This window comes from Rhodofomes roseus (assembly GCF_022264815.1).
Source record: "Rhodofomes roseus strain CIRM-BRFM 1785 chromosome Unknown C8Q71scaffold_15, whole genome shotgun sequence".
Taxonomy (NCBI): domain Eukaryota; kingdom Fungi; phylum Basidiomycota; class Agaricomycetes; order Polyporales; family Fomitopsidaceae; genus Rhodofomes; species Rhodofomes roseus.
In genome coordinates, this window is record NW_025952971.1 from 341,859 (window position 1) to 367,297 (window position 25,439).

The 25,439-nt window shown below is 56.0% G+C and overlaps 9 protein-coding genes across 9 annotated transcripts; 5 read left to right on the plus strand and 4 right to left on the minus strand.

Annotated features, from left to right (window-relative positions):
- Positions 1 to 9: 9 nt before the first annotated feature.
- C8Q71DRAFT_143662 (uncharacterized protein) lies at positions 10 to 1,952 on the minus strand. The gene is made up of 8 exons (XM_047916571.1): positions 1,811 to 1,952; positions 1,702 to 1,755; positions 1,445 to 1,641; positions 1,287 to 1,382; positions 1,078 to 1,228; positions 832 to 1,023; positions 549 to 766; positions 10 to 480 (listed from the first exon to the last, which is right to left on the minus strand). The coding sequence occupies exons 2-8, from the start codon at positions 1,739 to 1,741 to the stop codon at positions 265 to 267; spliced, it is 1,110 nt and encodes a 369-aa protein (XP_047777005.1). The 5' UTR covers positions 1,742 to 1,755; positions 1,811 to 1,952; the 3' UTR covers positions 10 to 264.
- Positions 1,953 to 3,046: 1,094 nt separating this feature from the next.
- On the plus strand, positions 3,047 to 4,963 carry C8Q71DRAFT_143685 (uncharacterized protein). Its single transcript, XM_047916572.1, has 3 exons — positions 3,047 to 3,396; positions 3,794 to 4,237; positions 4,294 to 4,963. The coding sequence occupies exons 1-3, from the start codon at positions 3,202 to 3,204 to the stop codon at positions 4,828 to 4,830; spliced, it is 1,176 nt and encodes a 391-aa protein (XP_047777006.1). The 5' UTR covers positions 3,047 to 3,201; the 3' UTR covers positions 4,831 to 4,963.
- Positions 4,964 to 5,059: 96 nt separating this feature from the next.
- C8Q71DRAFT_143689 (uncharacterized protein) lies at positions 5,060 to 6,727 on the minus strand. Its single transcript, XM_047916573.1, has 6 exons — positions 6,585 to 6,727; positions 6,325 to 6,521; positions 6,166 to 6,261; positions 5,762 to 6,104; positions 5,489 to 5,706; positions 5,060 to 5,435 (listed from the first exon to the last, which is right to left on the minus strand). Exons 1-6 carry the CDS (start codon positions 6,625 to 6,627, stop codon positions 5,289 to 5,291), a joined length of 1,044 nt encoding a protein of 347 aa, XP_047777007.1. The 5' UTR covers positions 6,628 to 6,727; the 3' UTR covers positions 5,060 to 5,288.
- Positions 6,728 to 7,771: 1,044 nt separating this feature from the next.
- C8Q71DRAFT_859472 (uncharacterized protein) lies at positions 7,772 to 13,512 on the plus strand (the record flags this gene model as incomplete). The annotated part of the gene is made up of 16 exons (XM_047927639.1): positions 7,772 to 7,936; positions 8,009 to 8,250; positions 8,295 to 8,508; positions 8,559 to 8,631; positions 8,683 to 8,912; positions 8,962 to 9,339; positions 9,390 to 9,491; positions 9,544 to 9,756; positions 9,813 to 9,890; positions 9,947 to 10,069; positions 10,121 to 10,383; positions 10,451 to 10,496; positions 10,553 to 10,807; positions 10,858 to 11,013; positions 11,071 to 11,268; positions 11,326 to 13,512. 16 exons carry the CDS (start codon positions 7,772 to 7,774, stop codon positions 13,510 to 13,512), a joined length of 4,923 nt encoding a protein of 1,640 aa, XP_047777008.1.
- A 309-nt stretch (positions 13,513 to 13,821) lies between these two features.
- On the minus strand, positions 13,822 to 14,313 carry C8Q71DRAFT_859473 (uncharacterized protein; the record flags this gene model as incomplete). The annotated part of the gene is made up of 1 exon (XM_047927640.1): positions 13,822 to 14,313. The coding sequence occupies one exon, from the start codon at positions 14,311 to 14,313 to the stop codon at positions 13,822 to 13,824; it is 492 nt and encodes a 163-aa protein (XP_047777009.1).
- Positions 14,314 to 16,140: 1,827 nt separating this feature from the next.
- On the plus strand, positions 16,141 to 18,068 carry C8Q71DRAFT_859474 (uncharacterized protein; the record flags this gene model as incomplete). Its single annotated transcript, XM_047927641.1, has 3 exons — positions 16,141 to 16,604; positions 16,668 to 16,816; positions 16,867 to 18,068. The coding sequence occupies 3 exons, from the start codon at positions 16,141 to 16,143 to the stop codon at positions 18,066 to 18,068; spliced, it is 1,815 nt and encodes a 604-aa protein (XP_047777010.1).
- Positions 18,069 to 18,857: 789 nt separating this feature from the next.
- C8Q71DRAFT_711413 (glycoside hydrolase family 79 protein) lies at positions 18,858 to 21,406 on the plus strand (the record flags this gene model as incomplete). The annotated part of the gene is made up of 11 exons (XM_047920807.1): positions 18,858 to 19,164; positions 19,237 to 19,249; positions 19,300 to 19,465; positions 19,524 to 19,729; positions 19,779 to 19,927; positions 19,980 to 20,043; positions 20,103 to 20,424; positions 20,485 to 20,494; positions 20,551 to 20,845; positions 20,900 to 20,954; positions 21,014 to 21,406. 11 exons carry the CDS (start codon positions 18,858 to 18,860, stop codon positions 21,404 to 21,406), a joined length of 1,980 nt encoding a protein of 659 aa, XP_047777011.1.
- A 753-nt stretch (positions 21,407 to 22,159) lies between these two features.
- On the plus strand, positions 22,160 to 24,357 carry C8Q71DRAFT_144007 (uncharacterized protein). Its single transcript, XM_047916576.1, has 18 exons — positions 22,160 to 22,483; positions 22,538 to 22,551; positions 22,606 to 22,642; positions 22,693 to 22,754; positions 22,814 to 22,823; positions 22,876 to 22,893; positions 22,954 to 22,979; positions 23,055 to 23,080; positions 23,129 to 23,178; positions 23,230 to 23,254; positions 23,309 to 23,320; positions 23,392 to 23,407; positions 23,463 to 23,508; positions 23,565 to 23,755; positions 23,819 to 23,846; positions 23,901 to 23,964; positions 24,018 to 24,042; positions 24,099 to 24,357. The coding sequence occupies exons 1-18, from the start codon at positions 22,370 to 22,372 to the stop codon at positions 24,184 to 24,186; spliced, it is 852 nt and encodes a 283-aa protein (XP_047777012.1). The 5' UTR covers positions 22,160 to 22,369; the 3' UTR covers positions 24,187 to 24,357.
- On the minus strand, positions 24,338 to 25,272 carry C8Q71DRAFT_143952 (uncharacterized protein). The gene is made up of 2 exons (XM_047916574.1): positions 24,490 to 25,272; positions 24,338 to 24,430 (listed from the first exon to the last, which is right to left on the minus strand). Exon 1 carries the CDS (start codon positions 24,979 to 24,981, stop codon positions 24,490 to 24,492), a length of 492 nt encoding a protein of 163 aa, XP_047777013.1. The 5' UTR covers positions 24,982 to 25,272; the 3' UTR covers positions 24,338 to 24,430.
- Between the last annotated feature and the right edge of the window lie 167 nt (positions 25,273 to 25,439).

A 25,439-nucleotide genomic window follows, 5' to 3' on the forward strand; every position in this document is an offset into this window, starting at 1 on the left:
GAAGCGAACGTATTCCAGTCACAGAATGAGTCAATATATTGGCAGCACAGACCGAGCACAGATTGGGATACAATCGCATCGATGAATCCTGCCCGGCGCGGGCGTATCCATGATTCGACCAGCTGGGCTGGCCAGTAAGGCGAATGGAGACCCTAGTGGTCGATCCTCATGGTACAGCATCAGATGCACTGGTGCGAGCACAATCCTGACCCTTGAAACTATCCTGATGCCTCCCAAGCAGCCTTGAAACAGCTGCCCACGGGCTCAGTTCGATTCTAACGCGTTCTTCAACAGTGCTCCGTGTCTCTTCTGCTTCGTAAAGTCGACCCCGCCATTCTCCTGTGCGCGCTTGAACTCATACTCCACCTCAGGCTTGATGCCCGCCAACAAGTCCTTAGCACCATACTTCGGCTTCCACCCAATCGCAAGCGCACGATCCGCGCGGCAGCGGCAGGTCGTGCCTCCATATTTGCCCGCAAGCTAGCACACGTTCGAGTCAGCCGGTCGGTCGGTCGAAAGCACTGCGCAGCGGAGATTCTGAGACGTACCACGGAACCCCAGTGTTTCACGAGCTCTTCGTCAGTGAACGTCGTCGGTTCCGCGTCTTTTGCGAGCCCGAGATCCACGAGCGCTTGTCCGATGGCCTGCCCGATCTCGTAGAACGAGACGTGTTCGCTCACGCCGAAGTAGTAGCCCTCCCATCCGTGCCCGGCACTCTGCGGGTCTGCGCTGATGGCGTCGAAGAGCGCGATGAATATGTCGGCGGCTGTGTGAGGATCGTGGTGTGTCAGCTGCTGTCATGGTGCAGACGAGCTTGGAAGGATCACTGACTGTCGTCGACGTGGATAATCGGCCAGACGGCCTTGCCAGGCCCGATCATGCCCGCCTGCTTCCTGTCCAGCGCCTCCTTGATGAGGGCAGGAATCTGGATAGAAATCGGGTTCGCGATCCCAGCCTCGAAGACAGGTCCCGACGCAATGCCGTCTACCATCCCGGGTATGACGATGTACGAGCGTGCGTAGCCTGCACAACTGTGTCAGTGCGCCGGGTCATAACTGATATCCGAAGTGAAGCCACCTTGCTCGTCTGCGCCGATGACGGCGAGGTCGATCTTGCGGTGGAAGGCCGTCTCAGGAATAGCCTTCAACTGCTCGACGTTCAAGTCTGAATAGACCGTCTCCGCAGCGTATTCTCCGTTCGCCGGCTCTGCGATCTCGCCTGTGCCCGACTAATAGTGATCGTCAGTCGTAAAGTGGACTATATGCGCGCATATGCGCTGCACTAACAGTGTGGATGAGAATGGGGAGCTCTCCGGTGGTCTCGTGCGCCTTGCGCACACCCTTCAGGAGGGCGTTTATGGCCGGTAGGTCGTCTGAGTTTGCCTGGACAGAAGAGCTACGTATCAGCTTTTTTCTCAACAGGCAGAGGTACGTATAATACTGACGACGTTGAAAATGACATGCGCGCGCGAGGAAAGCTCTTCTATCTTGTCAAGATCGCTGAGAGAGGCTATCTCGGCTTTGACTCCCAGCTTCTCCAGGAGCTTCGCCTTCTCGGGAGAGCGCACAGTCGCGGTGATACTAAAGGTATCTGCTTTGGGATGGCTGAGGAGGCGGTTCAAGACAGACCCTCCGATATAGCCTATGGTATACAAAAGTTATGTCACCGCGTACGGCGTGATATATTGCACAATGCACATACCTGTAGCTCCGAAGAGAAGGATGTTGGTCTTGCTTGTCATGTCGATTTTATTCACTGTTAGATGCAGTGTCAGAAGAGATGCCGCTGCAGGGCATCGACGCTTATATACGGAAGTCAATCGAGGTTCCCTAGCATCCGGTCCGTCGATCGGTCAATCCGATGTCAGCGGTCAGATCGCGTCATCTATGGTGAGGATACGGCTTCATAAGCCACCCTCGAGACCAGCTCGAGACACTGGAGAAGTGCAAGCGCACGAAGCCCAGGCAAAGAAATAATCCCTGGGAGTACATCGACCAGAGGAACGCCAGCAAATTAAAAATTGCCAGATGCAGCAGGGATGTGTCAGGAGGCGGGCGCTAAGCAATTGCGCGATCGCCGTGCTGGGCGCTCTGTAAGCACCACGGAGGATGCCACCAGGATGCCACCACGGTACCATCTCTGCGGGCAGGTCTGGAGAAGTTGATCTTCCTGGGACTGGAAACTGGAAGCCTTATCTTCTGAGCGACCGCATGTCGAGAGGCCATGATCCCCGACCGCTCTACACACAAGGCTACTGCGTCAGCGGGGCCTTCTTTCTGAGTTTTGAACGGTGGTCATGGCTGTTTCGCATTGCCTGATGTCACTAGCCTGTAATGCAGTGAAAACATCAATATAACATGTGAGTCAAGCATTCTCGTATGCCTACCAGACAGATGCGCTCTAATGTATGTCGTGAGGGGTCGTCCTGAAAGTTTGTAGCGTCGGCGGTATGAAGTCCACCACTTTTTCAGCAGGTCTTCCCTTACCCGCTACAAGTCTACACGACCATACCCGAGCCGTACGTACGCTGTCACTGCGACAGAGTTCCAACCTGTTGAGGGGCTCGCAAGGTTGATCTGCGGCCCTCAGCGCTGTGCGTCGGATGTTTTCGGACGGCGACTATCCACGCGTATCGCATACTTCTACCACAGGTGAGTTCAATCGGATACTACCCTCTATGTTCTTGGTCGGGACCGTCCCCTCGTGCTGGGCCTGCTGGCCACAAGCCATTGTCCGTGGCGAGTCTCTCCCAACTAGGGCGGTATGCGTCTGTCAGGTAAATATGTGTATTGCAGATGTTCGAAGACAACAACTACGACAGGGCGAGAAAGCGCGCAGAGGCGTCGAGCGGATGGGAAAGAGCCCGAATAGAGAGACCGAAGAGTGGTGAAGGTGTGGGAAGAGAAGGTGGTCCGTGCGCAGACACGCGGCAGAAGTGTTTGTCCCTGTTTCCGTGATTCGCACGTGCAACATATATATACTCCCTCGTGACCGTCGTCCGTGACCTCGTCCTTTCCCCCCGTGATCTCCCCGCCCCGCGCACCGCGGCGACCGACGCCGTCCACAGCGCGCTCGACGTTCGACACGACGAACTCGATATCCCACACAACATCAAGAGTCTCAAGACTGTTCGTCGCCAGCAAAGTACCCCATCCGCCCGACAAGACCGCCTCTTCCTTCGCCATCCCCACATCGTCGACAATGGCTACCGCGCCGCCGCCCAACCACGACCCCTCCCTTTCTCATGGCGCTCCATCAGGCCAGCATCCTCCCCCTCCTGGTGGGCAGCCCCCCGCGGGTGTCGCGGGCGAGGCGCCTGTCATGCCAATGAGCGGTCTTGGCTCTGAGCAAGTCATGGCGCTGCTGAAGCAGCTCCCGGGCATCAACTTCCCGAGGGTGAGTATCTCGTTGCGCTCGCAGTGCTTGCAGTTGTGGTGGACGTTGTGATCGGCGCAGCGTATATGAAGCCCATGCGCGCCGTGTCGGCCACACGTGATCGTTGTCGTCGGTCACGTTCGCACCTGGCGCGATGTGCTGCGCCGATCATCCCGGAGCGCGGTGTGTGGAATCGTCGAGGCGGTGTGGCAATGAGCGGGAGTGAACATAGAGGATGGGGAAGCTGGATTTGACTCGATAGTGCCGTTTGTCGGTCGCTACGGCTATCCACAGGAAGTCATCGGTATCGGCGATTCTCCTGGCACATACGCGCACCGAAATTCACTACGTGCCTGTGTTGTTATGTTTGAGTATTAGTGGCGGGTGCTGGATTTCAGGTGTACTAATACACTGACAGGGTGATCTGAAAGACTCGGCAGCTGCTGAGGCCCTGTCGAACCTCGCACAAGCGGCTTATCCTGGCCATCCACAACATCCAGGTCACCTTCCTCATCCACACCAGCCCCCTCCGCCATACCATGTCGTCCACCCCTCGCAACATCAGCAGGTCATGGGTGGCGAACCAGGACCGTCGACACACCCTCGCGGTCCCCCGAATCTCGGCCAGCTCGCGAATACCGCGTTGCAAAACGCGCCACCCCCAGGGCAGCAGCCTACCATGCGTGTCAGCCAAGAACCCGCGCCATTGTCAGCTGGCGGAGCCAACGGCGGGCTCTTAGATGATGACCAAGATGAGACTGACAAGTCTGGTTCTACCGGGAAGCCCGCGTCTGCGCGTAGGGGTGGTAGGAACGCCACCATGACCAACGAAGAGTGGACACGACAGAGGAAAGATAACCACGTACGTCGATGCGATTTGTCTTGAGATGCAGCACGCTTACCTTGGGGTTTACGCAGAAAGAGGTTGAGCGCCGGCGACGGGGCAACATCAACGAGGGTATCAACGAACTCGGCCGCATCGTTCCGAACGGATCGGGCGAGAAGGCGAAGGGTGCGATCCTATCACGCGCCGTCCAGTATATCCACCACCTGAAGGAAAACGAAGCGCGCAACATCGAGAAGTGGACGCTCGAGAAGCTGCTCATGGACCAGGCGATGGGCGACCTCCAGGCGCAGCTCGAGGAGATGCGCCGGATGTGGGAGGAAGAGCGCATCGCGCGCGAGCGCATCCAGAGTGAGCTCGAGGTCCTGCGCGGCCTCCAGCAGGGCCTGTCCCTCGGCGCTGCACAAGCTGCTGCTGCCGCGGCGGTTGCAAATACTGCCACCACGTCTATTTCCGCTCCGAGACCGGCGGGGGAGAACCGCGCGAAAACGCCCGATGCCTCCAAAGAGAACGGCGGCAACAAGCGCGAGAGGGAGGAGGGGGAGGCTCAGGAGGGTGCGTCGGCTGAGCACAACGGCGAGTCCGATCCCAAGAAGGCCCGCATGGAGTGAGCTCGAGCCTCCGTGTGGGCCCCGCGTTCTCTCTGAACTACCGCCGAGTTTGTGTTGTGTCCGCGCAAGTTGATGGTGTATCATAGGTTCGTGTGTGGACGTGTGTCTTCGCTTGGAATGATGCTTTTTTGTTGGTTAATCATGCCTCCCCCCAATCGTGTATCCATGTACTTGTATGGTGTCGTGTCTCCAGTCGATATGTCGTCGTAATGCAGCTCTGTTCCCCTAAACTTTCGGCATGAATCCGTTCGGCGATCCTTGTGTCGATGGCTATCGCAGTATTTCCTCATCGCTTGCAATCCAGAGTTTGCATTCAGTGGACAAGTTGTGATCGGTATCCCAGTACGCGTGTTCCTTCCACATTCAAAATGTGGATGGTGAACATTGAGCATGACATGCTCGCCTATGATACAACTGCACGATACTTCGACTTTGTTGCCTATCTCTGGGCGTTGCCACTACTTCCGTGCCTTCTCCAGAAGGAACTCGATCGTCGGCTTGATGCTGGTAATCATATCCTTTGTCGTGTACTTCGGCTCCCACCCAATCGACCGCCCGCGGTCAGCCCGGCAGCGCGAGTTGGTCCCGCTGTAGTTTCCCGAGTCCTGGCAAGAGCATAGTCAGTATCGGGCCTCACTGACAGTCGGGTCGTACGCACCACGGAGCCCCAGTACTTGATCAGCTCCTCGTCGGTGAATGACGTGGGCTCGTCAGTACCGCCCACACCGAGCTCGACGGAGGTGCGGGCGATCTCCTTGCTGATGTCATACCACGTATGCTCGCCGTTCTCGCCGAAGTAGAACCCTTCCCACCCGTGGCCGACACCATCTGGGTTTGCAGTGATAGAGTCGAATAGGACGATGTAGAGGTCCGCCACTACGCAGAGGCGCTCATGAACACTACGCCTGGGGCCAACGCATCAAGTACTCACCGTCGTCAATGTGGACATCTGGCCAGATCGCCTTTCCCGCGCCGACCACACCTGCCTGCTTTCGATCGAGCGACGGACGAATCAGACTCGGGATCTGGATAGAAATTGGGTTGGAGATCCCTGCGTCAACGAGCTGGTGCGTCGCGAAGCCGTAGATCGTCGATGGGAGCACGATATACGTGTTCGCGTATCCCTTCTCGTTCGCATCCACGACAGCGAGGTCGACCTCGCGGTGGAGGGCCTCCGGCGGGATGGACTTGATTTGCTCGACGTTCAGGTCGGAGTAGATCGTGTCAGACGCGAACATGCCTTTCGCAGGCGTGCTGATCACACCAGTTCCGGACTGACGGGAGTATCCATTCTATGAGCGCCCCGGTGAATAGGGACAGGGGATGCGTACATACAGTGTGGATGAGGGTAGGTAGGTCGCCAACTGTGGCATGCCTCTTGCGAAGCCCGCGCAGAATAGCATTAATGGCCGATAGATGGTCTGCATCGGCCTACATACACAGGTTAATTGGTCAGTGAGTGGATTGTGGATGCGAATCAACTTGAGTACCCACACAGGAAAACACGATATGTGCCTGTTCCGCAAGCCCCTCAAGCTGATCTACATCGTCGTTCGTTCCGACGACAGCCTTCACTCCAAACTTCTCGAAAAGCTTAACCTTCTCGGGAGAGCGCGTTTGCACAGTGATATCGAAAGTTTCTGCGCTCGGGTGCCTCAGCAGTCGTGCGAGCACGGAGCCTCCGATGTAGCCTATCCAATCCGACTCTGTTAGTCCGCGCTGACCGGGTGCCAAGATAGTAATATGCGGCGTACCTGTGGCTCCGGTGAGGAAGACCGTTGTCTTAGAGGTTGTCATATTAGTTTAGCGGATTCTGTTCCTGGTCCCTGAGGAGTGCGTATGCCAGTATGAGTTCGTGAACAATCAGGAGAGAGACGCGAATGTATACAGATGTATACGTACACTTATACGTGGATGTCCGAGTCGCTCGTTGAGCCGTTCCGCATATTGCGTCTCCGACGTAGTCAGCATTTTGGATTGTTCAGGAAAATCGGTCCGATAGTGCGGAAGCACAAGTCAGAACAGGAGAATTCAAGGAGAATTTGAGGGGAAAAGAGATGTCATACTCTGTCATACTGTACTCTGGCGCAACGATTGACGCGATCGTGGAGTGCAGCATATGTAGTGCCGCGCCATCGCGCCGCGGGATACTAACCGGCGTGTGACAGCGGCGATCTCACCTTATCTCGTCAGACACTCCGTTCGTCGCAGCCAGGCTCTCATGTCTGTACCACGCTTAATTCAGGTCGGTACGTTCATATTCTCCTCCTGATGACGCCAAGTACACAGCACTGTTCGAGGAGCTCCGTGTCGAGTCTGTCGACGAGAGGAGCTGAAACATGCATCAATGACTCGCTATTTTGAAGGTTGTACTCCTCGTCCGTACAGTTATAATCCTATCACCTGAGACACGTCGGAGTCATTGCTCTCCGGCCGGTGGAACAGATTTGTAAGGGCATGGGAGACATGATTCGGATGTCCCCTCGTCCCCAGAGTTGCAACCGTTCGGTTCGCCAGATTTTGGCATTGTCCGTATACTGAGAACGTAAGCACTGGCAATATGCGACGGATGTCAATAGAGATTTAAAGATTAGGGGTGGTGTCTATCGACTCGTCTCGGCTGCGCGCAGGGAGAGGACTGAAAGAGGACAAGAGGGCACCACGGAGAGGACGATAAGAGGCGGGACACTGTCCGGGACGTAGACACTAGACGGGCACACCGCACAGCGCCCCGCGCAGGCAAGAACGCAGCAACAGGGATAAGCTTCAAGCTTAAGTAAGCCTATTTAATACATACTCAACTTAGCCGAAACCTATCAGTATCACACGACTGCTGACTCCCCGGCGACCACTTGAGATTCTCTCTTATTCCTGCCGACCTCCCCCTTTGCATACACACGTCCCGTTCAACTACAGTGATCACCACTTGAGCAAGTAGGATATGGCTACCAAGACTACGACGGTAACCGTAAGTCGCGCCACAAGGAGCAAGCGCCCGGAAGCCACCAGTACGACGAAGACCGGACACGAAACTATCTCGGGAGACACGAAGAAGGGCAGGAAGGCAAAACAGGACATTCCTCAACGGAATGCGAATCCGCGCAATGTGAGCCGACATCCAACAGCGGTGCTTGTCAAGGAAATCGCGGCGCTGACGTGGGCTATACCGTACTCCTAGGTCCCCGCGATGGACGGCGCAGTTACAGCAGGGAGTAGTACGACGCCCGAGCAGGGTGCTACCCCCGGTAAGCAAACGACGAAGCTCGAGAAAGGTACTGCAGACAAGGCTGTCTCTGCAAGTACCAGCGAGAAGGTGCCGAGTTTAATGTCATCCAAGTCGACGAAGGCAAGCATCCGACTCTTACAGCCCCCGTATGATGGTGTGACACATGTCCATGGCAGGTTGGAAAACCAGGGAATGTGAGTCCAGCACGTGTGGGTAAGGATCCGTCGCGTGGCCGTAGGACGAACGACGAGCACCCTGCTCAGAATCCGACGCCACACGATGACCAGACGGTACCGGTAGTGAAGTTGGCGCCGACGACGACGGGAAGCGCAAGCTCGCGGCCGCTCAGTTCCGCCAATGGCCATGCAAGTGAACAGAAGAGCGCTATCATGGATACTTCCTCAAAAACTGCTTCAAGTCTCCCTATAACAGAGGAGCACGAAGCACCTACGGTTAGTCTGCGTGGTATCTGCATTGGCCATTAAATTGATCAATTCCACAGCAAGATGCCGTGCCAGTCAGGCGGCTACCTTTCCGATGTAGGCCGTGGGATGCTCGCGGAAGCTGCCCAAAAGGTGACGCTTGCCCACGCCGGCACCTTCCCCCTTCGATGAGATCCACTGTAGCAAACGAGAATCTGGTAGAGAGGAATTCTCTGGATGCCAAGGGAAATGATTCGAACAACCCCGTGAAGACTACGTCGCCACAACCCGCGCAGATAGATCAGACCAAGCCAGTCGCAGAGAAGCAGACGAGGTCTTTGTCAGAGGATCCTCTGCCCCAGCTTGCGGAGCCGTCGACTGAAGACTCTAAGCAAGGGGCGGACGCAGCCCCAGCAGCTGTGTCGACATCGAAGGTAAATTCCTCGTCTCGGCTTGAATCTATTCATTGAGAGGATTCAACAGGCAAGCGCCGAACCTTGTCGATTATATCTGGCTCGTCGCTGCTTCTATGGCTCGAGGTGTCGCTTCCTCCATGTGCGTCCCGGACCCTCGGAACCTAGCGTTACATCACAGTGCTCTCCAACTACTACCGAACCTTCGCATGATGCCCCCTCGTCAGATCCAGTCTCCCCGGAGGAACTGACGACGTCAATACCGGAGAAAGCGCCAGAGCAGACCACCGTCACTCCCCTGCCAGCGGTGCAATCCACTTCGAAAGATCGGAATCTGGGCATAGCGGATCTTCACTCGAAGCCGCTCATCGACAAGAGGATGGGAAACGGGCGGGCTTCAGGGTCGAGATCCATAGTGAGCAGACTCATCGACGGTCGTCCGGCTAGGGTTAGGATTTTCACATCGCAGACATTCGCCTTGCTAACCTGAATCCTCAGCATGCGGATGAAATATGCGGGAAATTCCAGAAAGGACAATGCGAATACGGCGAGCACTGTATCTTCATTCATACGCTCATAGAGGATAGGCGACCCGCGCGGGTACGTAAAGCATCACCCCTTCCTCCTGGATCCTCACCCATAGCTTTCGCAGGAAACGCGAGAAATATGCAAGGATTACCTGCATGGGCTTTGTGTCTATCAAGCCAGATGTTTCCGCTACCACATCGATGTGGATGATGTGGATGGTGCGGCTTCAGTCACTACGCCATCGGGTGCCACCGTGGCGGAGCCTTCGTTGCAATCGTCGCAGGTAGAGGCGACTGTACCTGTGACGGTTGCGGACAACGGTTCTAGCCACCGCGAGGTAAGTGCGCACTGCCTGCGATCGTTGCGAGCTCTTTAACGTGCGAACTCCTATAGCATGGTAACACATTTGTCCCGAAGGAGCCGCCGCGTTTTGTGTTGTTAGAGGAGCAGATGGATCACAGGCCAGCACGAGTATGTGTCGATACAGCTTCTCCGTCCATGATAGGCTCAGCGTACTCCCTTTGTAGGTCTTGAACACCGTGTGTCAGGTGTATTACTACCACGGCAGATGCAAGTATGGCGATGACTGCGAGCGAACGCATGCACTGCCAGAACGGTATGCGCGACCCTCAAATGTACACGAAGCGAAGGTGTGTTAGTTCACCGAATGACTTGTCCTGTGGACTGACTAGTTGTCGTAGGTGTGCAACCGCATATCCGAATCACCGCCTCCGCCAGAACTGCCTAAGACGTGCACGTCCACGCGTTCTCGTTCACGGCAGGAGGTTCAGAGACGACCCCTGGCAGATGTGCCTAGTACATCCGCGAACTTGCCTACTCCGCCAGTGAGCCCCCCACGAAGGCAGACTGGGAAGGGCACAACGGCCCACGACCTCCTCCATAACATTCAAACTGAAACGACTCATCAGCAGTTTGATGGTGATGCCTACAACTCGTCTGAAAGGTCAATAGGCGATTTGTTCTCTGCTAGACGAGGGATACGTGACTCAACCTGTTATGCGCTTACCTAGGTCGTCTCACTTGAACACGAGCGGTGAATCCGCGAAGTTGAGGAATGTGTGTGCGATTCCTCACGACTCGGACGAGGATGAGAGGCTGACGCACACCTGTAGGACAAGTCCAGAGTCACTTACCCACCAGATTTGGGCGAAGCCGCGCTCCATGAAACGCGACAGGATGTGCATTCGCGCAATCTCTTGCATTTGTTCTTTGGGGGTGAGCAAAGTTCCAAGCAATCCAATGTTGGCCCACGCCTGTGGTCGTCGATGAATGAGCGTAAGATTATGGACAACAATGGCAACGCTCGTCGTAGCCGACTGCCGGTGCACCGCGAGAGTCTCCCATCCGACTCCTCCAGTCCACGATACGTATGTCTACTTCTTGTTGCATTAGATCTCATACTGAGTAGTGACCGCAGGAAACCAATGGAAGTGCGTCCATGGAATCTTCTCAAACATCCGTGGAATCTTCTCAAACATCGTGGTCATCACTCGCCGCTCCGCGCACGCCTCCCAGTTTCGCTGGCCCACGGACAGAGATACTGCCTCAAGATCGTAGAGCGGTAGAGAACGCAGTGAGTCTCAAGTCTCAATATAAGGGTCACTTGCCGTTTACTCAGCGATATACACAGGACTATGCTGTAGCACACCCTGCCAAGGGAGAGATACGGTCAGAACGTGGGATCGCCGCACCGCTTGCTGGTCCGTCTCGTCAAGTGAATGTGCTTGGGAGCACAGTGCGTTCGCGGAAGCCACCACAGACTGAGCCGGTTCTTCAAGGCGTACAGTCGGAAATACCGCTGGTTCCACCGGGCCTCGGCCTGGAGAACGTGAGTGTTCTTGTATGGCACATTCCATCCGGCTTACAATTGCTCGCTCCTCTGCAGGTCGCGTCTCTTACGTCGTCCGATCCGCCACGCACGGAGCTCCCTGAGACTCGCCGAGCGCCGATGAACATCACATTGACGATCCTTAACGGAACCAGAGTCACGTACGGTCCCGGCTTCGAGGTCTGCTCGGTGGTGACAGGCTTCGAGCCTCGACAGATCGTCTTGAGCAATCTGCCGCGCAGAATTACCCCTGCGGCTATTACTGCCGCCCTAGAGCCTTTTGGAGCTGTCATTTCGGTCGTTGTCTCCATCAAGGCGAACGAGTGCAGGAAGGGCACAGCCATGGCTCGAGTGACCTTCGCCGCTCCTGGCCAAGCACTCCAGGCCGTGTCGTCGTTGGACGATGCGCATCTATTCGACAAAAACGTCACTGCGCGGCTTCTGACCGGACGAGATTCAATGCCCGGGAAAGCGAGACTCACAGACGGGGACGTGCTATTGGAGTTCCCCTGCCCTTACAGAGTTGCCTACGTTGGCTATCCATCTCGCGCTGTGGCAGAAGAAGCCATAGCCAAAGCCAACGGCACGGAGTTCAGAGGCAACTGGGTGACCGCCAAGGTACACGAGGGCCTTCCCCGCGTTGGTAGCTGTACGGTTCAGCTCCGCGGCCTCCCGGTCGATGTAGAGCTCAAGGACCTCGCTCGATATGGGAAATTCGAGGACGGCATGCTCCAACGGCCCAATTACACCTCGCTGCAGTCGGCCATTCACCGTCTCAGTGACAAGCTGGAGAAGGCTGGTGATCTGATAACGTTCAATATCCTCCCACCTCCGTACAAACGCTGCACGGTCCGTGCGTACGCGCATTTCGATTCCTATGCCGCGGCTCAACGCGTTCGCGCACAACTGCACAAGACCGTCCAATCATTCTGTGGCAACGGCACGCTCTATGCCACACACACTCCCATGTTGGAGTACACCTTGCCTCCCGGCGTCTTTGACGCGCTAGCTACCGATATTCGCCTCTTCAATTCTTACGTATGGAGGTCCTATGAACGCGGCAGTAGCATCTCCATTGTGGACAGGAGGAACTCGCCGGACTCTACGTTGCCCGTCCTGGTTAAGCTTGCGTCCCAAGACATGCGGTCTTTGACGAGGATGAAGGCCCATTTCGAACACCTCTTACGAGGAGATAAGGTGACACAGAACGGCGAGGTTGTGTGGGATGGCTTTTTCAGTCGAGGTGGAGGTGCTCAATATCTGGAGGAACTCGAGCGGCGCTACGCAGGTGTTCTGGTCAACAAGGACCCCCGGAAGCGGGTGCTCTCACTTTTCGGGCCCGCTGAGAAACGTGACGCTATCCGTGCGGAGATCCTAGCAAAGGTTGCACAACTGCGAAAGCAGAAGACGCACGTCATTCCTCTCCCAGGCCGTCTCATCGGTCTCTTCCATCACTCGGATCTGGCTGCTCTACGGCGTCAGTACGGCCAGGAGAATGTTGACCTCGATCCGTGGGCACGCGTGCTCAAGATACGAGGTGAAGATGAGGCTCATGAGGCGGCTCTTCTCGCTGTCAAGCGAGCTCGTGATCGTCATTCCGGAGAGAGGCAGCGACATGGGGTGGAGTGTCCCGTATGCTTCGACGAGGTGACCAGTCCCGTCAAGCTTGACTGTGGGCATACATGGTGCAAGTCCTGTCTACAGGGCTACCTCCGCGCGTCAGTCGAGAGCAAGACGTTCCCACTCTCCTGCCTTGGGGATGAAGCCCGCTGCTCGCATCTCATACCGATTGGCCTCGCTCAGGACATTCTTTCGTCGAAAGACTTCGAAGATGTCGTGCACGCTTCTTTCCGCGCCTATGTCCACTCGCGTCCACTGGAGTACCATTATTGTCCGACCCGAGATTGCGAGCAGGTCTACCGTGTTGGGTCAGATAACAGTGTGCTGCAATGCCCATCGTGCCTCATCCGCATCTGTCCGAAATGCCACGCGGAGTACCATGAAGAGAGAAGTTGCCGGTATAACGAGACGGTCAGCCAGCTACTCTTCGATGAATGGAAGGGAGGCCACGACGTCAAGGATTGTCCGAAGTGCAAGACGGCGATCGAGCGCGAAGCAGGCTGCAATCATATGACCTGCACACGATGCAATACTCACATCTGCTGGGCATGCCTTTCCACATTCGACAACTCAGGAGAAGTCTACGAGCACATGCGTTTGATACACGGAGGGATAGGTTTGTGAGAATTGTGTACGCATGGAGGGTGACCGCGCTGTTCAGTTATTGTCGTAACTTATCTATGCTCCAGTTGCGCGGTATGTTGTTGTACATTCTACTCTTTTGTACACTGTTGCAATGTATAGATGGGTCTAAATGCGATGATCTTGCGAGGGATAATGTGAGCAGAACAATACATCCTTGAGTCCTTGGACCCCGAGAAGATAGTAAACTTGAAGATTCAGATGGTGACATTGCACAAACTGTAGGGACGCGTGAGCCCACGTACGCCGGCGAGCACGGAGACGCACCTCTTCATACGGCTGTTTCGGCGGTTACCCATGGAGCAGCAGGGACTCGGGCAGCTTTGGCACGTTCGGGTCGTACTTCACCTTCTGACCATGATGGTTCATGAACCCATCCAGCGGCGAGGGGTACTGAGCCAGCTCCGAGGGGCTCGCCAAGTTGCGTGGCGCGTACACGATGCACCAGCGACTCAGGTCGTACACAAGATGGCCTCCGCGTCGGTTCCAGAAACCCTTCCGTATTGCGAGCACCAGGCGAGTGTCCAGATAGCTGAGGGGTCGGCGCAGAAGAGTAGGCGGGCGCGGCAGACGTGGATGTATAGACAGAGGAATATTGACTATGACTGTGATTTTGCGCGCTGGAGGAATAAGAGGACATCGGCTGTTTCTGAGGGGCATAGGCGGGAGAAGAGTAGACCAAGGCGGGTTGTGTAGTAGTGGACGAGCGAGTTGGGGCCGGCTGTATACTGGAAGGGTATTAGGCGAGCGCGTCGGCTGACTGGGCAGCGACCGCGACGACATAGACGACGCCAACATCTGCGTGTGCGCATGCGCAGACTGGCGTTCGTCCAACACAGGGCGTCAGTCCTCGGTATCCATTGTGGGCCACGCTCCGGAGACGCATGGGACGACCTCAACGGCGAGCGCGCGTTCGCATAAAATACGTACTTATGACAAGACCTTCGCGGCGCGGGCTGTAGATGCGGCGACACGCGATCGTAATTGCAGCGGACATGCCAATGCCATCGGAAAGGCTCTCCTGGCAATAACTCGTTGTATCCCCTCTCCCCATAGTAATGGACTCGTAGCCTGTCAAGACTCGTATGCTTCGCAAGGACGATGCGTACGGATAGCAGGAGGCCGCGGTCCGTCGAGCATGATGCGGCGGTTGAGCGGAGCCTAATCTCTAGAGGATCTGGAGAGCGCAAATGAATGTTCACAATACTTAGTAGCAGACTTCGTACCTGGTCGCATACGTTGGTAGGACCAGCGTCGCTTTCAGCCATCGCTCGGACAGCGACCACCGGGTCGGCAACTGTTGAAGTGTCGAGCTCAAGGTCATCCGCCTCTAGGGATGCTATCGCTAGACACTGATTGAGGTCTATGTCGTGGATGCCACCCCATGGGTATTCGCGCGAACACATCTGCTCATCACCAAGGGCACTGGTTCCCGTGCGGACAACCGTGTGAGTATGTTCCGTCAACGACCATCAAGAGAGGAATGCGTAATATGCGGGACATATCGAGGTTTGAGCTCAGCCCCATGGGTGCTCTGCTCACCGGAGGGTGCACTGGCATGGGATGGTCGCATCGTGATAGAACAACGGGGATGCAACCGCAACCAGATGACATACTTATCGCGCAGTACCATGTACTGCTGTTCCCTCGAGATGCCACTGGGACACGTCCGGTGACCGGCCGTGGTAGTATAGTGAGCCTGGGGTACCAGGACTGAGGCGGAAGCTTCGCACCAGAAACCATCGCCGCTAACAGACCGAACCCGGGCATTGAATGTGGATGGGCGCACGTTACATAAATCAGTTCGGAGTATGGGTCGATGCAGTGTCTTGCGCGGCATACTTACCTCAAGGAGAATAGGGCCCTACTGCAGAAGCAATTGCTCAGCAACATCATGATTGCCATATATCCACTGTTGTTCTCGTCAAACAGTTTGAAGCCCAGCCGGACTTCAGGTGATAGCAGACAACTATGTGCCTCCCGAGCCAAAATGAGGACTCACTTTTGTCAATAGCCGCGTTGCGTAGCCGTTGTTCGTTGTACATCGTCGACTGAGGTCGTCGAATGACGTTGGTCGTCGACTCAAGGTGTCTGCAAGGTGTCTGTAACACCATCGCCTCGTAGACGCTATAGCCGTTGACATCAGTTCATCATCGGATGATGAGACACCTTGTTAGTCCATCAAAGATCTTAGTTACCCTCATCTCGACGTGCCTTGCCTGTGTCATTGAAAGCGTCCAAATGTCCAAGCTCAAGCTCAAGGCTTAGGCGTCGTATCTTCTGCTGGCCCATCGGACCACCTGTGTCAACTCTGCCCACTGTTCTGTGGTCGTCTTGCCGCTTTCTCCACCTTTCACTTCTCAGGAGAACTGGCATGAGGCACAGTGTGTGACTCATTAAAACGAACGCGGGGTGAACGAACTCTATCCACGTACCTCTGCTTTTCCTTCTATCGTCTCGACCTGGCAGCTGGTGCGCGGCACTTGCAGGGAGGTACCGCATTCGGTTGTGGGTGCCTGCACGCCGCAAACGCCTTTCACTCTTCGCTTGTCTTGTTCTTCATCTTCGTCTCAACGTCTGCTCGTTGTGACTTGTCTGCGCTTCGAAGCGATGGAGGCAACTTCGCCAATCTCACCCAGCTCAGGCGCCGTTCTCGGAAGTTCACGGCCCCGTGCAAGAACAGCCAGCAACCCGAAGCCCTTCCCGCCGTCACAACCATCAGCGTCGCCGGACCGTCCCATGCAGACGAGGGTGCGGAAGATGTCCGAGGCCAAGAGGACACCAGCTAGAAGTCAGACTAGTAGTGCGGGCGACGAAGTCAAAAGGCCCGATAGCCCGGACTTGGACACCATCCTGGCCAACACCCCGCGCCCACGCCGCAGAACCTCAGTCGCGATCTCCTCGTCCTCAGTCAGGTCGCCTACGAATTCTGCGGCCAGTCCGTTCGGATGGAGGGCCTCTGGGCCGGACCAGGATGTCACGGAGCAGCCGGAGTCGGACGACGACTTGCGGGGGCTGGAGGGCGATGACGGGAGCGAGTCCGACTCGAGCATAGACCTCCACACACCTCTTCCGTAAGTCTACATAGTCCTCCAGCCGTGGATCAGTCTGTTGGGCCGGCTGACTGCGTCTGACAGTCATCTCATGTTCCGCGATGGCCTCCTGTCCCCTCGCTCCAAGCTGCTTCCGCAAGTACCTGGATCTCCGTTCCCATATTCAATTGAGGAGGACGAGGAGAGTAGTGCACTGGATAGATCGAAGAGTGTTCTGAGTGTCGTGTCAACTGGTGAGTCTTCTGATACATCCCCGTCAAGACCTGTTGTTGATGTATCACAGCGGGGTCGGTCATGACCAAATCCGGGCTGCTCTTCAAGGATCCTCGGGACACAGTGAGGCGCAGGCGTCGGCACCGCGATGGACAGCTGTTGCGTGCAGGCATGGGTCTTACTACGGGTCTTGGTTGGAGCGATAGCGAAGACGAAGATGCGCCATCGACGCTGACCCGCCGCCTGATCCACACTTCAATCGCGCGCCGACCATGCTCGTCGCTCTCTCGCCCATCTTCTGAATTTACCCAGGATGCAACATCTCCTGCTCCTGTACGTCCTCCTCGGCGCAAGTCAGGGCCGGCTCGGTCAGCTTCTGTCTCGGTCACATCCTTGTCATCTCTCGGACGCTCTAGCACTGCGGAGAGCAACTCATCTACCGAGTCCCCCCCAGCGTCGCGTGCACGCGCCCAGACAATTTCTGTCAGCGTGCCGTCTACTAGTACTACGAGTTCGGTGTCAATGCCCTCTACGCCGAGCACAGTCAGCGCGGCTGTTCCTCGCCCACGGCTACCCAAGTCTACCGAGGTCAAGGCCGCGCTCTCCCGTACCCGCACCGAGTCGACAAGCACGTTCGGCGGGGTCAAAGCCAGGTCCGCGTCTGTCGCCGTTCCTACCGCCCCCGCGCTGCGTTTCCGCACGACGTCTACCACGTCTAGTGCAAGCACCGGGTCGGTGTACTCTTCCGGCTCTGTGTACTCCAGCTCGGGCTCGTCCACTCAGTCCGGGGGCAGCACGACGTCTACCGGTGTGCTACCCCGACCTCTGCGTCTTCCGCAAGCAACCACGCCCTCCCGTCTGTCCCGGCCGCCCTCCGAGTTCGGCCTCCAGCAGACGCTGGGGAAGGGCAAGCCCAGCGCGGCCCTCGCGCGTCCGCGCACCATCTCGACGTCGCGCTCTACGGGCAGCATGCCGCAGGGCACGGGACACAAGCCGACTCCGTCGTTGTCCATTCAGAAACCACTGCCATATAGCCCTCGCTCGCCCGCTCGTACGCCTACAGAGTCCCCGCGTAGCCCAAGTCCTGGATCACCTCTTCTGCGCTCGTCGTCGCCGCGTGCGCGCCCGCTGGTCGCAGGACCCAGGCCGTCGCCGCGCACGGGGACGGGCATGATGTATCGGACATCGTCGTACTCCAGCCTCCAGGCGACAGCGATGCGCATGCGCACCATGTCGACCGTCACGTCCTCCAGTAGGGGCGTCATCTTCTGAGACACAGACACCAGGTCTGTGTTGGGCACCAGTATCTAGGCGACTGCGTGCTGGTGCGCGCAGTAACGGCGAGTGAGAACGTGCTGGCGACGTTCCGCTGCATGGTGACGTTCTGGTTGAAAATGTACATTCTCTCATCTCTTACAAGATCTCATGTCCGATAGCTCTGCGTTTCTTGTTTAGTTGCTCTGCTCTGCTCATCACATCACCCCGCACTCCTAGCCATGTCGTCATCTGTCTGCGATTCCGCGTACACTCATTGCTGCTCTGATATTTATGTTCGCACACGAGTACCCCTCACATACATACTTAGCATCTATCACACATCTCATACTAGCGAACATAGTCATGCTCATTTCATGATGTGCCTGTGAGCCATGCCAGCCAGATACACCAGTATGTTGCTCTTGCACGCTGCTCGCGATCTGAATGAGGCTGATCACATTGGCTCGCTAGGTTACACCTGATACCGTCCCTTCCGATGGAATTATACCGTGGACACGAACAATACAATGTGTTTGTTCGCTGCAATACGAACCCCGTGCGTCGCGAATGTACGCGCAGTCGCCTTACCACTGTCTCGATTGGGCAGACGTCGAGATGCACCACCGATCGGGAACGTGAAATGTGACATGTTGAAAGTGTCGCGGTGGTCCGTCGCTCTGTCGACCTCCGTCCCTTCGTTCAAACTGTCGCCTCCTCAGTCCTCACTTACATACTAACGCGCGAACACTCGTTGCCCAGTCGTTGTAGCTGCTGGTGACAGCTGCTCGCTCTTTGCAGGCAAAGATGTTACCTCTTCGCTGGTTATGTCTCGCCGTTGCGTTCGTAACAGGAGGCGCACATGCCGTCACAGTCTACCAGGCCCCTCTTGGAGGGCTAACACCAACAAGCGTTGCGCCGAATGCAGTCTACACCGGCGCTGCAGCATACGATCCGACGGTTCTAACTGCGCCACCGATTCCAGATCCAGCACCACCCACGCAGTTCGGTGTTCAGCTCTCAAACAACGCAGGGAATGTTTCAGCATTGACTATCTCGCCTGGGGGTGCATTCCTTGGTTTCTCCATCGAGATGTCCGTTGTCGACCAAGTCCGTGAGTGTGATTGCTGCGCGGGGTTCTTGTGGTCCAATTTCATTCATATGCTTGTACAACCATCTATCATAGTCGGCCTCAATGGGTGAGTATAGCGTACGCTCAGAGTCCGAGTGTGTACTGATGCCCTTGTAGGTCACGTCTTCAAGTGCCGTTTTTGAACTTGATGACGCTTGTAGCGGAACGTAGTGGCAGCGTGCACATCCGGGTCGGCGGTAACACGCAAGAGGACGCTGCCCTGGTTCAGTCGCTCCCCCAGAACAAGATAATGGAGAAACAAGCTGTCAACGCCAATGACCCGGTATGACGCCAGAGCATCGTTGATGCCTCGATGCCACGACTTACATCTTCGCTTGCAGACCCAAACACCGAGTTTGCTGTACACCCCAGAGCTCCTGTACCTGCTGTCTAATATATCGTCTCTCATCGACGTGAAGTGGTACCTCGGACTCCCGCTCAACGACACGTCCAACCTGCGCCTCGCCATTGCGGAGTACGGCGAGAGCATTCTCGGTGGCAATCTGCTCGGGCTGCAAGTCGGCAACGAACCGGATCTCTATGCAAGGTGAGCGTTAATAGGAATCACAAGAGTGCAACGAATGACTGTCTCGAAGGCATGGCCTTCGCCAATCGACCTATGGGCCCAACGACTATTTCGGCGAGTTTGCGCAGGTCGTACAGGCCATGCAGGCGGACTCGAACGTCAAAGTCAATAATAACCTTATCGCGCCTAGTGTTGCCACTGGCGATTGGACACCCGAAGGTAGGACGACATCCGTATTACCTTGGCTCAAGCACCCATAGTGAATCCATAGACGTTTGGAACACGGGCTTCATTGATACATATGAGGCCAGTCTCTCGGCCTTGGCCGTCGAACAGTCCGTGTTTCTTTGTCACACCACCGAACATAGTTTCATTAATTTACAACGTCCCACAGCTACCCAGACGACAACTGCGCCGCTATCTATGGTAGCGCCTTCGGCCAACTGCGAGACCCGCAGACCGTCTTCCCCGACTACCTCAACCATACCTCCGCCCTTTCCATCATTGCGCCATACGTCAACTCTACTCATGTAGCAAGCGCAGCAGGGAAGCCGTTCATCATGTTCGAGACGAATTCGGCTAGTTGCGGTGGGTTCCCTGGGGTCAGTGACAGCTTTGGAGCAACGCTGTGGTTGGCGGACTACGCGATGAGTATGGCCGCAGCGGGGTTCAGCAGCGCTTTGGTCCATGTGGGAGGGCAGGACGTATACTATAACGTCAGTAACCCATATTTCCTTCGTATGGAGGTGAAGGCTAAACAAATTCATGTCGTGCAGCCGTTCACACGTGAGTCTTCCTGAGGCTCAGTGCCAACGTGAATCATATGGAACAATGAACAATAGCGCCGCCCACGAACCAGTCAAGCTATCATCAATGGACGATCGGGTCCACGTTCTATGCTGTTCTCGCCATTGCCGAAGCGCTCGGGCCGATATCTTCATCCTCTACGAGTAACTTCCAAGTCATCGACCTGGGCGCAAATGGCGGGAATGAGTATACCCCTGGCTATGCGGTGTATGAAGGAGGCACGCTCGCACGTGCCGTGTTCATCAACTTCATGACGGATCCCTCGGGCGCGAATGATCTGCAGGTGAACCTCCAGGTAGAGGAGGGTGTTCCCGCAAATGTGCAGGTCAAGTGAGTCGCTCTTCGCCGTGGTCTAACTAGGGTGATCATGACTGAGAACACCAGGTACCTTCAGTCGCCGTCGGTCGGCGAACATTTCAATATCACTTGGGCTGGGCAGGTACGTATCCTGGCCTAACGGTTGTCGTATGCTTTCTGACCATGAGGTATTCGCGACAGACTTTGGGAGGCCAGTTTGCCTCCGATGGCCGCCTCCAGGGTGCACAGACCATCCAGACCGTGGCCTGCGACACGTCCGCCAACACATGCAGCATCACCGTGCCTGCACCAGGGCTCGCCCTCGTCTCCTTCGAATCCTCGTCTTCCGCTTCCTACCCGACGCATACCTTCGCGACCACTGCGACGGGCGCGACGTCGACGAAGGTGGACCCAAGCGTGGTGGCGACGAGCAATGGGTCGCAAGGCGGCGGCTCGCATGTGGGCAGCACGAGCCGCGGGAAGAGCCAGACTAGCCGAGGGACGACGGGCGTAGCACCGAGTTTGGTCATGCTCGCGGCGATGGTGCTCGGTGCTTGGATGCTCGGGAGGACGTATGCGTGGCGCTGGCCGTAGGCTTCCTGAAGTGGACGGGAATCCTGTGTATCCTTGACCGCGGAAGATAGTCTGTACTCGGCTCCGCTTGAAGCACTTCCGTAGGACGTATTGTGTTGTATGTTAGATAGATGTGTGGACGGGATTGCAGCCTAGCTGTGTGGATATTAAGAGCTTGTTCACGTATTGTAAATGGGTCAATAGCGCGCACTTTGAGGAGAATGCGTGTGGGGGAAGTCACCTGGCTAGACGATCGAATGAACCACGACAGCTGGTGGCAGGCTCGCCGTCGCGCGCAGGCTGTTGAACTTGACGCACCAAAGCTAGCGTGTAAGCGGCTCAGCCGTGCCGCGGAACCAGCACCGGCACGTAACTGAGTACGGGCCGTCTCGAGCTAGCGTCGATGCAACCACTCTCAGTGACTCCGAGTGTGGTTTCAGTTTATATGCAGTGCTTGGCTCTCATTCCATGCCAATGTGGCTGACAACCGATAGCGGCTGACTCAGACTATTAGCAGGGAAGATAGGAAAGAGTCAGGGAAGACGTCGCCGGCGGGTGCTGTCGCACCTCCAGAACTCCTGTCGCTCGAGTCAATTGAGACTCTGTTGCTCATTAGGTTTAGTGAGTCAATTCTAAACTGATCTATCAGCACTAGATACCGGCGTATACTGAGCAGCTGCCACCCTAGGGGACTTACGGTACGCGGTAGTAGCGGCGCCTGAGCTGCACCTTGTTGAGTCTCCTCGCTGTCAGCCTCCAGTTCGGTGTCTGGGAAGCCCAGTGGCGAATGAATGTGTGGCATGAATGGCTCGAAGCTCATGTATCGCCGCTCTTGATCGTCTATAAGAACGCCGGTACGCCGCTGTCGTGATGAGCGAACGATGGTCGAACCCACGCCGCAAGTTGGTCTTGGAAGTGATCTAGAAACGACGTTCATCGGAGGGCTATTCCTCTTCTTGTAAGCAACGTCATAGTCATCCCTTGATGATACTGCACCGTCAATGCATCACGCCCCGTAGTCTATATGGTTGCACCCTTGGTCAAACGGTGTACTACTACTCCCACTACGGGAAAGACCATCCGCAACTCAAAGTACTCGTAAGTCCTATCATCCGTTGTCATCGTAGAGCCGCCGCCTACTGATATGCTTAGGTCGGGATATTACTGTGCGTCAATGATTTGCTCCTTGCCAGACCATATGCTGATGAGCTTCCTGGCAGTTCGGTCGATACGGCTAAGGTGGCAGCAGCTGCCAATGTAAGGGGCGATATCTACGTGGACACTCAATCTCATGCTTCGTGTGATAGATCTTATATTATTACACCGTATCCAATCATCAAGCACCGTACGACATCGCTGCGCTCACAGGGTCAGTTTTGCATACTGTTTGACCGCTGCCTTTCAGCTCACTGTACAATGAAATGGTAGCGCATACACGGTAAGTCCAGTGATCTCCAGTCTCAGACAGCGACCAAATTTTCTCTGTTCAGGCTCTGACTATACTCGGTGTGAGTACCCAGCCGGGGCCATAGTACAGACATCATGCAAGCGGCTCACTTAGCAAACAGATCGTGACGGTCCTTGTGTCTCAGTGGTAAGCATCTGGATCTTCCGAACACGACACCAGCTTCACTGGGAATGAACTTGAATGCATCTCGCACTTCTGCAGTTTCTATCTGCGATCAATCTACTCAGGTGCGCGTGTTTTCGCATATGCACGATCATGCTGAAGACTTCGTTCAGTGTGGACACGGAGACGCAAGACATATCGTATTGCCGTCGTATTACCGGGGGTAGGTTCCACCTTTCGGCATATCTACTCCCTCATTGACACACGCCTTCAGCTCCTCCTAGCGCTGCTTGGATTTGGTATGCTTCACGACTTGCATCACTCGCCTCCGCTAATTTCGACTGGTGCCCCAGCCACCGGTATCGGTCAGTACCGTCATCGTCTGTCGGCCCAGGTTCAACTTAACACAGGCTCGCTGCCATGCAACGCACAACAGCTTGGATCACTGAGTTGTATGTTTCCATCCGCCTTGATCATAACACATAGACACAAGATTGTACTTCACAGGAACTTGCACGACGCAGCGGAGGACGCACTCACAGGCATCTCAGCGGTGCGCTCCGGTACCAAATTCACGCCAATCTCATCGACTGAAAGACTGCTGCGCAGAGGATGGGCATTGTCCAGCTGGCCACGAACATCGCGACAGATCTCTATATCACCATAGCCCTCACCTGGATCCTGCACGATTTCTACTCTGCCGTCGAGACAAGAGGGCTGCTGAGGAGGTACGACTCTAACCTGGGGACAATCGTATCGCGCCTGTTTGCCTACAGCGCCAGTCGGGGCGCGATACTGCTGTGAGCGACCAGTTAAAAGCGCCATCAAGGCCATGAGCTCTGAATCCCGTCATGGCCATACAGCGTTTTGCAGGTAGTGGAGATCACCATCGTGAGTGGTTAGACCGTGGGCGTACTAAATCCTGTCTCAACGACGGCTTCGCAGAATCTCCTCGACGACGAACACCGCACATACCTCACCAACATTGTGTGGCTTCCACAGAGCACAAGTACGTGTTTGGGCTCAATTATGCCGTGCAGCATCTGATGTGAGAATCGTCAGTATACTGCAATTCCGTGCTGGCAGCGTGCGTGTCAACGTCTTCTCCTCATGCCGCCATCGCTGAAACCCGCGCTTGGGCAGCCTGAATGTGCGGCAGCATGTACGCGAAAGTACAGCTTCGCCATCGCTCTTCAGCTGGTCAATGCGTCGCGCGCAGTCCATGATATGACAAAGCAATTGTAGTAGCTCCTGAACATCGGCGGAGTCCTCACTCGTGTCTGGAGCAGTGTGGAGAAAGTCATGAGTAGAGGGCATCGTTTTGTTCAGCCATGTCACGACTCACCAGAGAATGAGACATCGGGCACCTTACTTCCGCTCCGTTCGTGTCGACTTATGTGAACCCAGACCGCAGCCAAAAAGCGAAACACATCCAGAGTACATAATCCTAAGATTAGTCCGTGCGATAAGACATACTATACACGATACACGCTTCACCTCCCTCCACATAGCAGCTCAAGCAGCACGCACGCACCTACACCTGGTTTAGCGGCTCATACCCTGCGCGGCTGCTCCCGCCGCGACTCAGCCCAAAGCCCATCAACAAGCTCTTCCTCAGCCCCTTCCTCCCCTCCCCATGCAACTCTTCGCCTTCCTCATGCTGTCTCCTCTTCTTTGCCTCCCCGAATCCCTCCGGCGGCACGTCATACAGCTGCTCATACTCCACTCCCAGCTCACGGCCCTTCGTCCAGAAGTCTTTGCAGTTCCCGAGCACGCCGAGGTCGAACGGGTTCGGTGCCTTGCCCGCGCGCGCGAGTCCGTCGGCAGCCTTGCCCTTCGTGAACCTGTCGAACCCGAGGAGGTTCATGAGGAAGCCGCTCCCGCAACCCCCGCAGACGCTGTGGCTGTGCTTGTGGTGGTGTGCACTTGTCGGTGTGGCCGCGCCGTCGCCATCGGACATGCCCTGGCGATGTTGGTGCTGGTGCCCCATCTGTGTGCTGAGGCTCGCGCCACCGCGTCCACCCATGAATCCATACCGCCCAAGATTTGACACCTCGAACGTTGTCAGCTGGCGCGCGACTTGCCAGTATTGGCTGGCGAGTAGGACAATCGTCCATGACAGCTGAAGCGTCGACCAGCAAGCGACAGAGAAGAGGAAGGTGTCGTACGCGGTGAGTGCGCAGAGGTAGCTAGGGAGGATACATATGGGAGATATGTGTGCGGGATCGGTGGGAATATCGATGGATGAGAAGTCTGCGATGCAGTAATCTTGAGTGAGGTACGCAAAGAGGATGAGAAGTGGGCACTCACAGGCATACGTGAGGTAGTCGAACAGGATGATGCCGATCACTAGGGTTGTTACAAAGAGGAGGAATTGCCGGTGGTTGTTCACGCCAACTACACGTCGAGAGTGAATATTTGTCGACGGAACGCAAATTCAGTGACTGACCGCAATTCCAAACCCATGGGCAGTGGCTGCAAAAA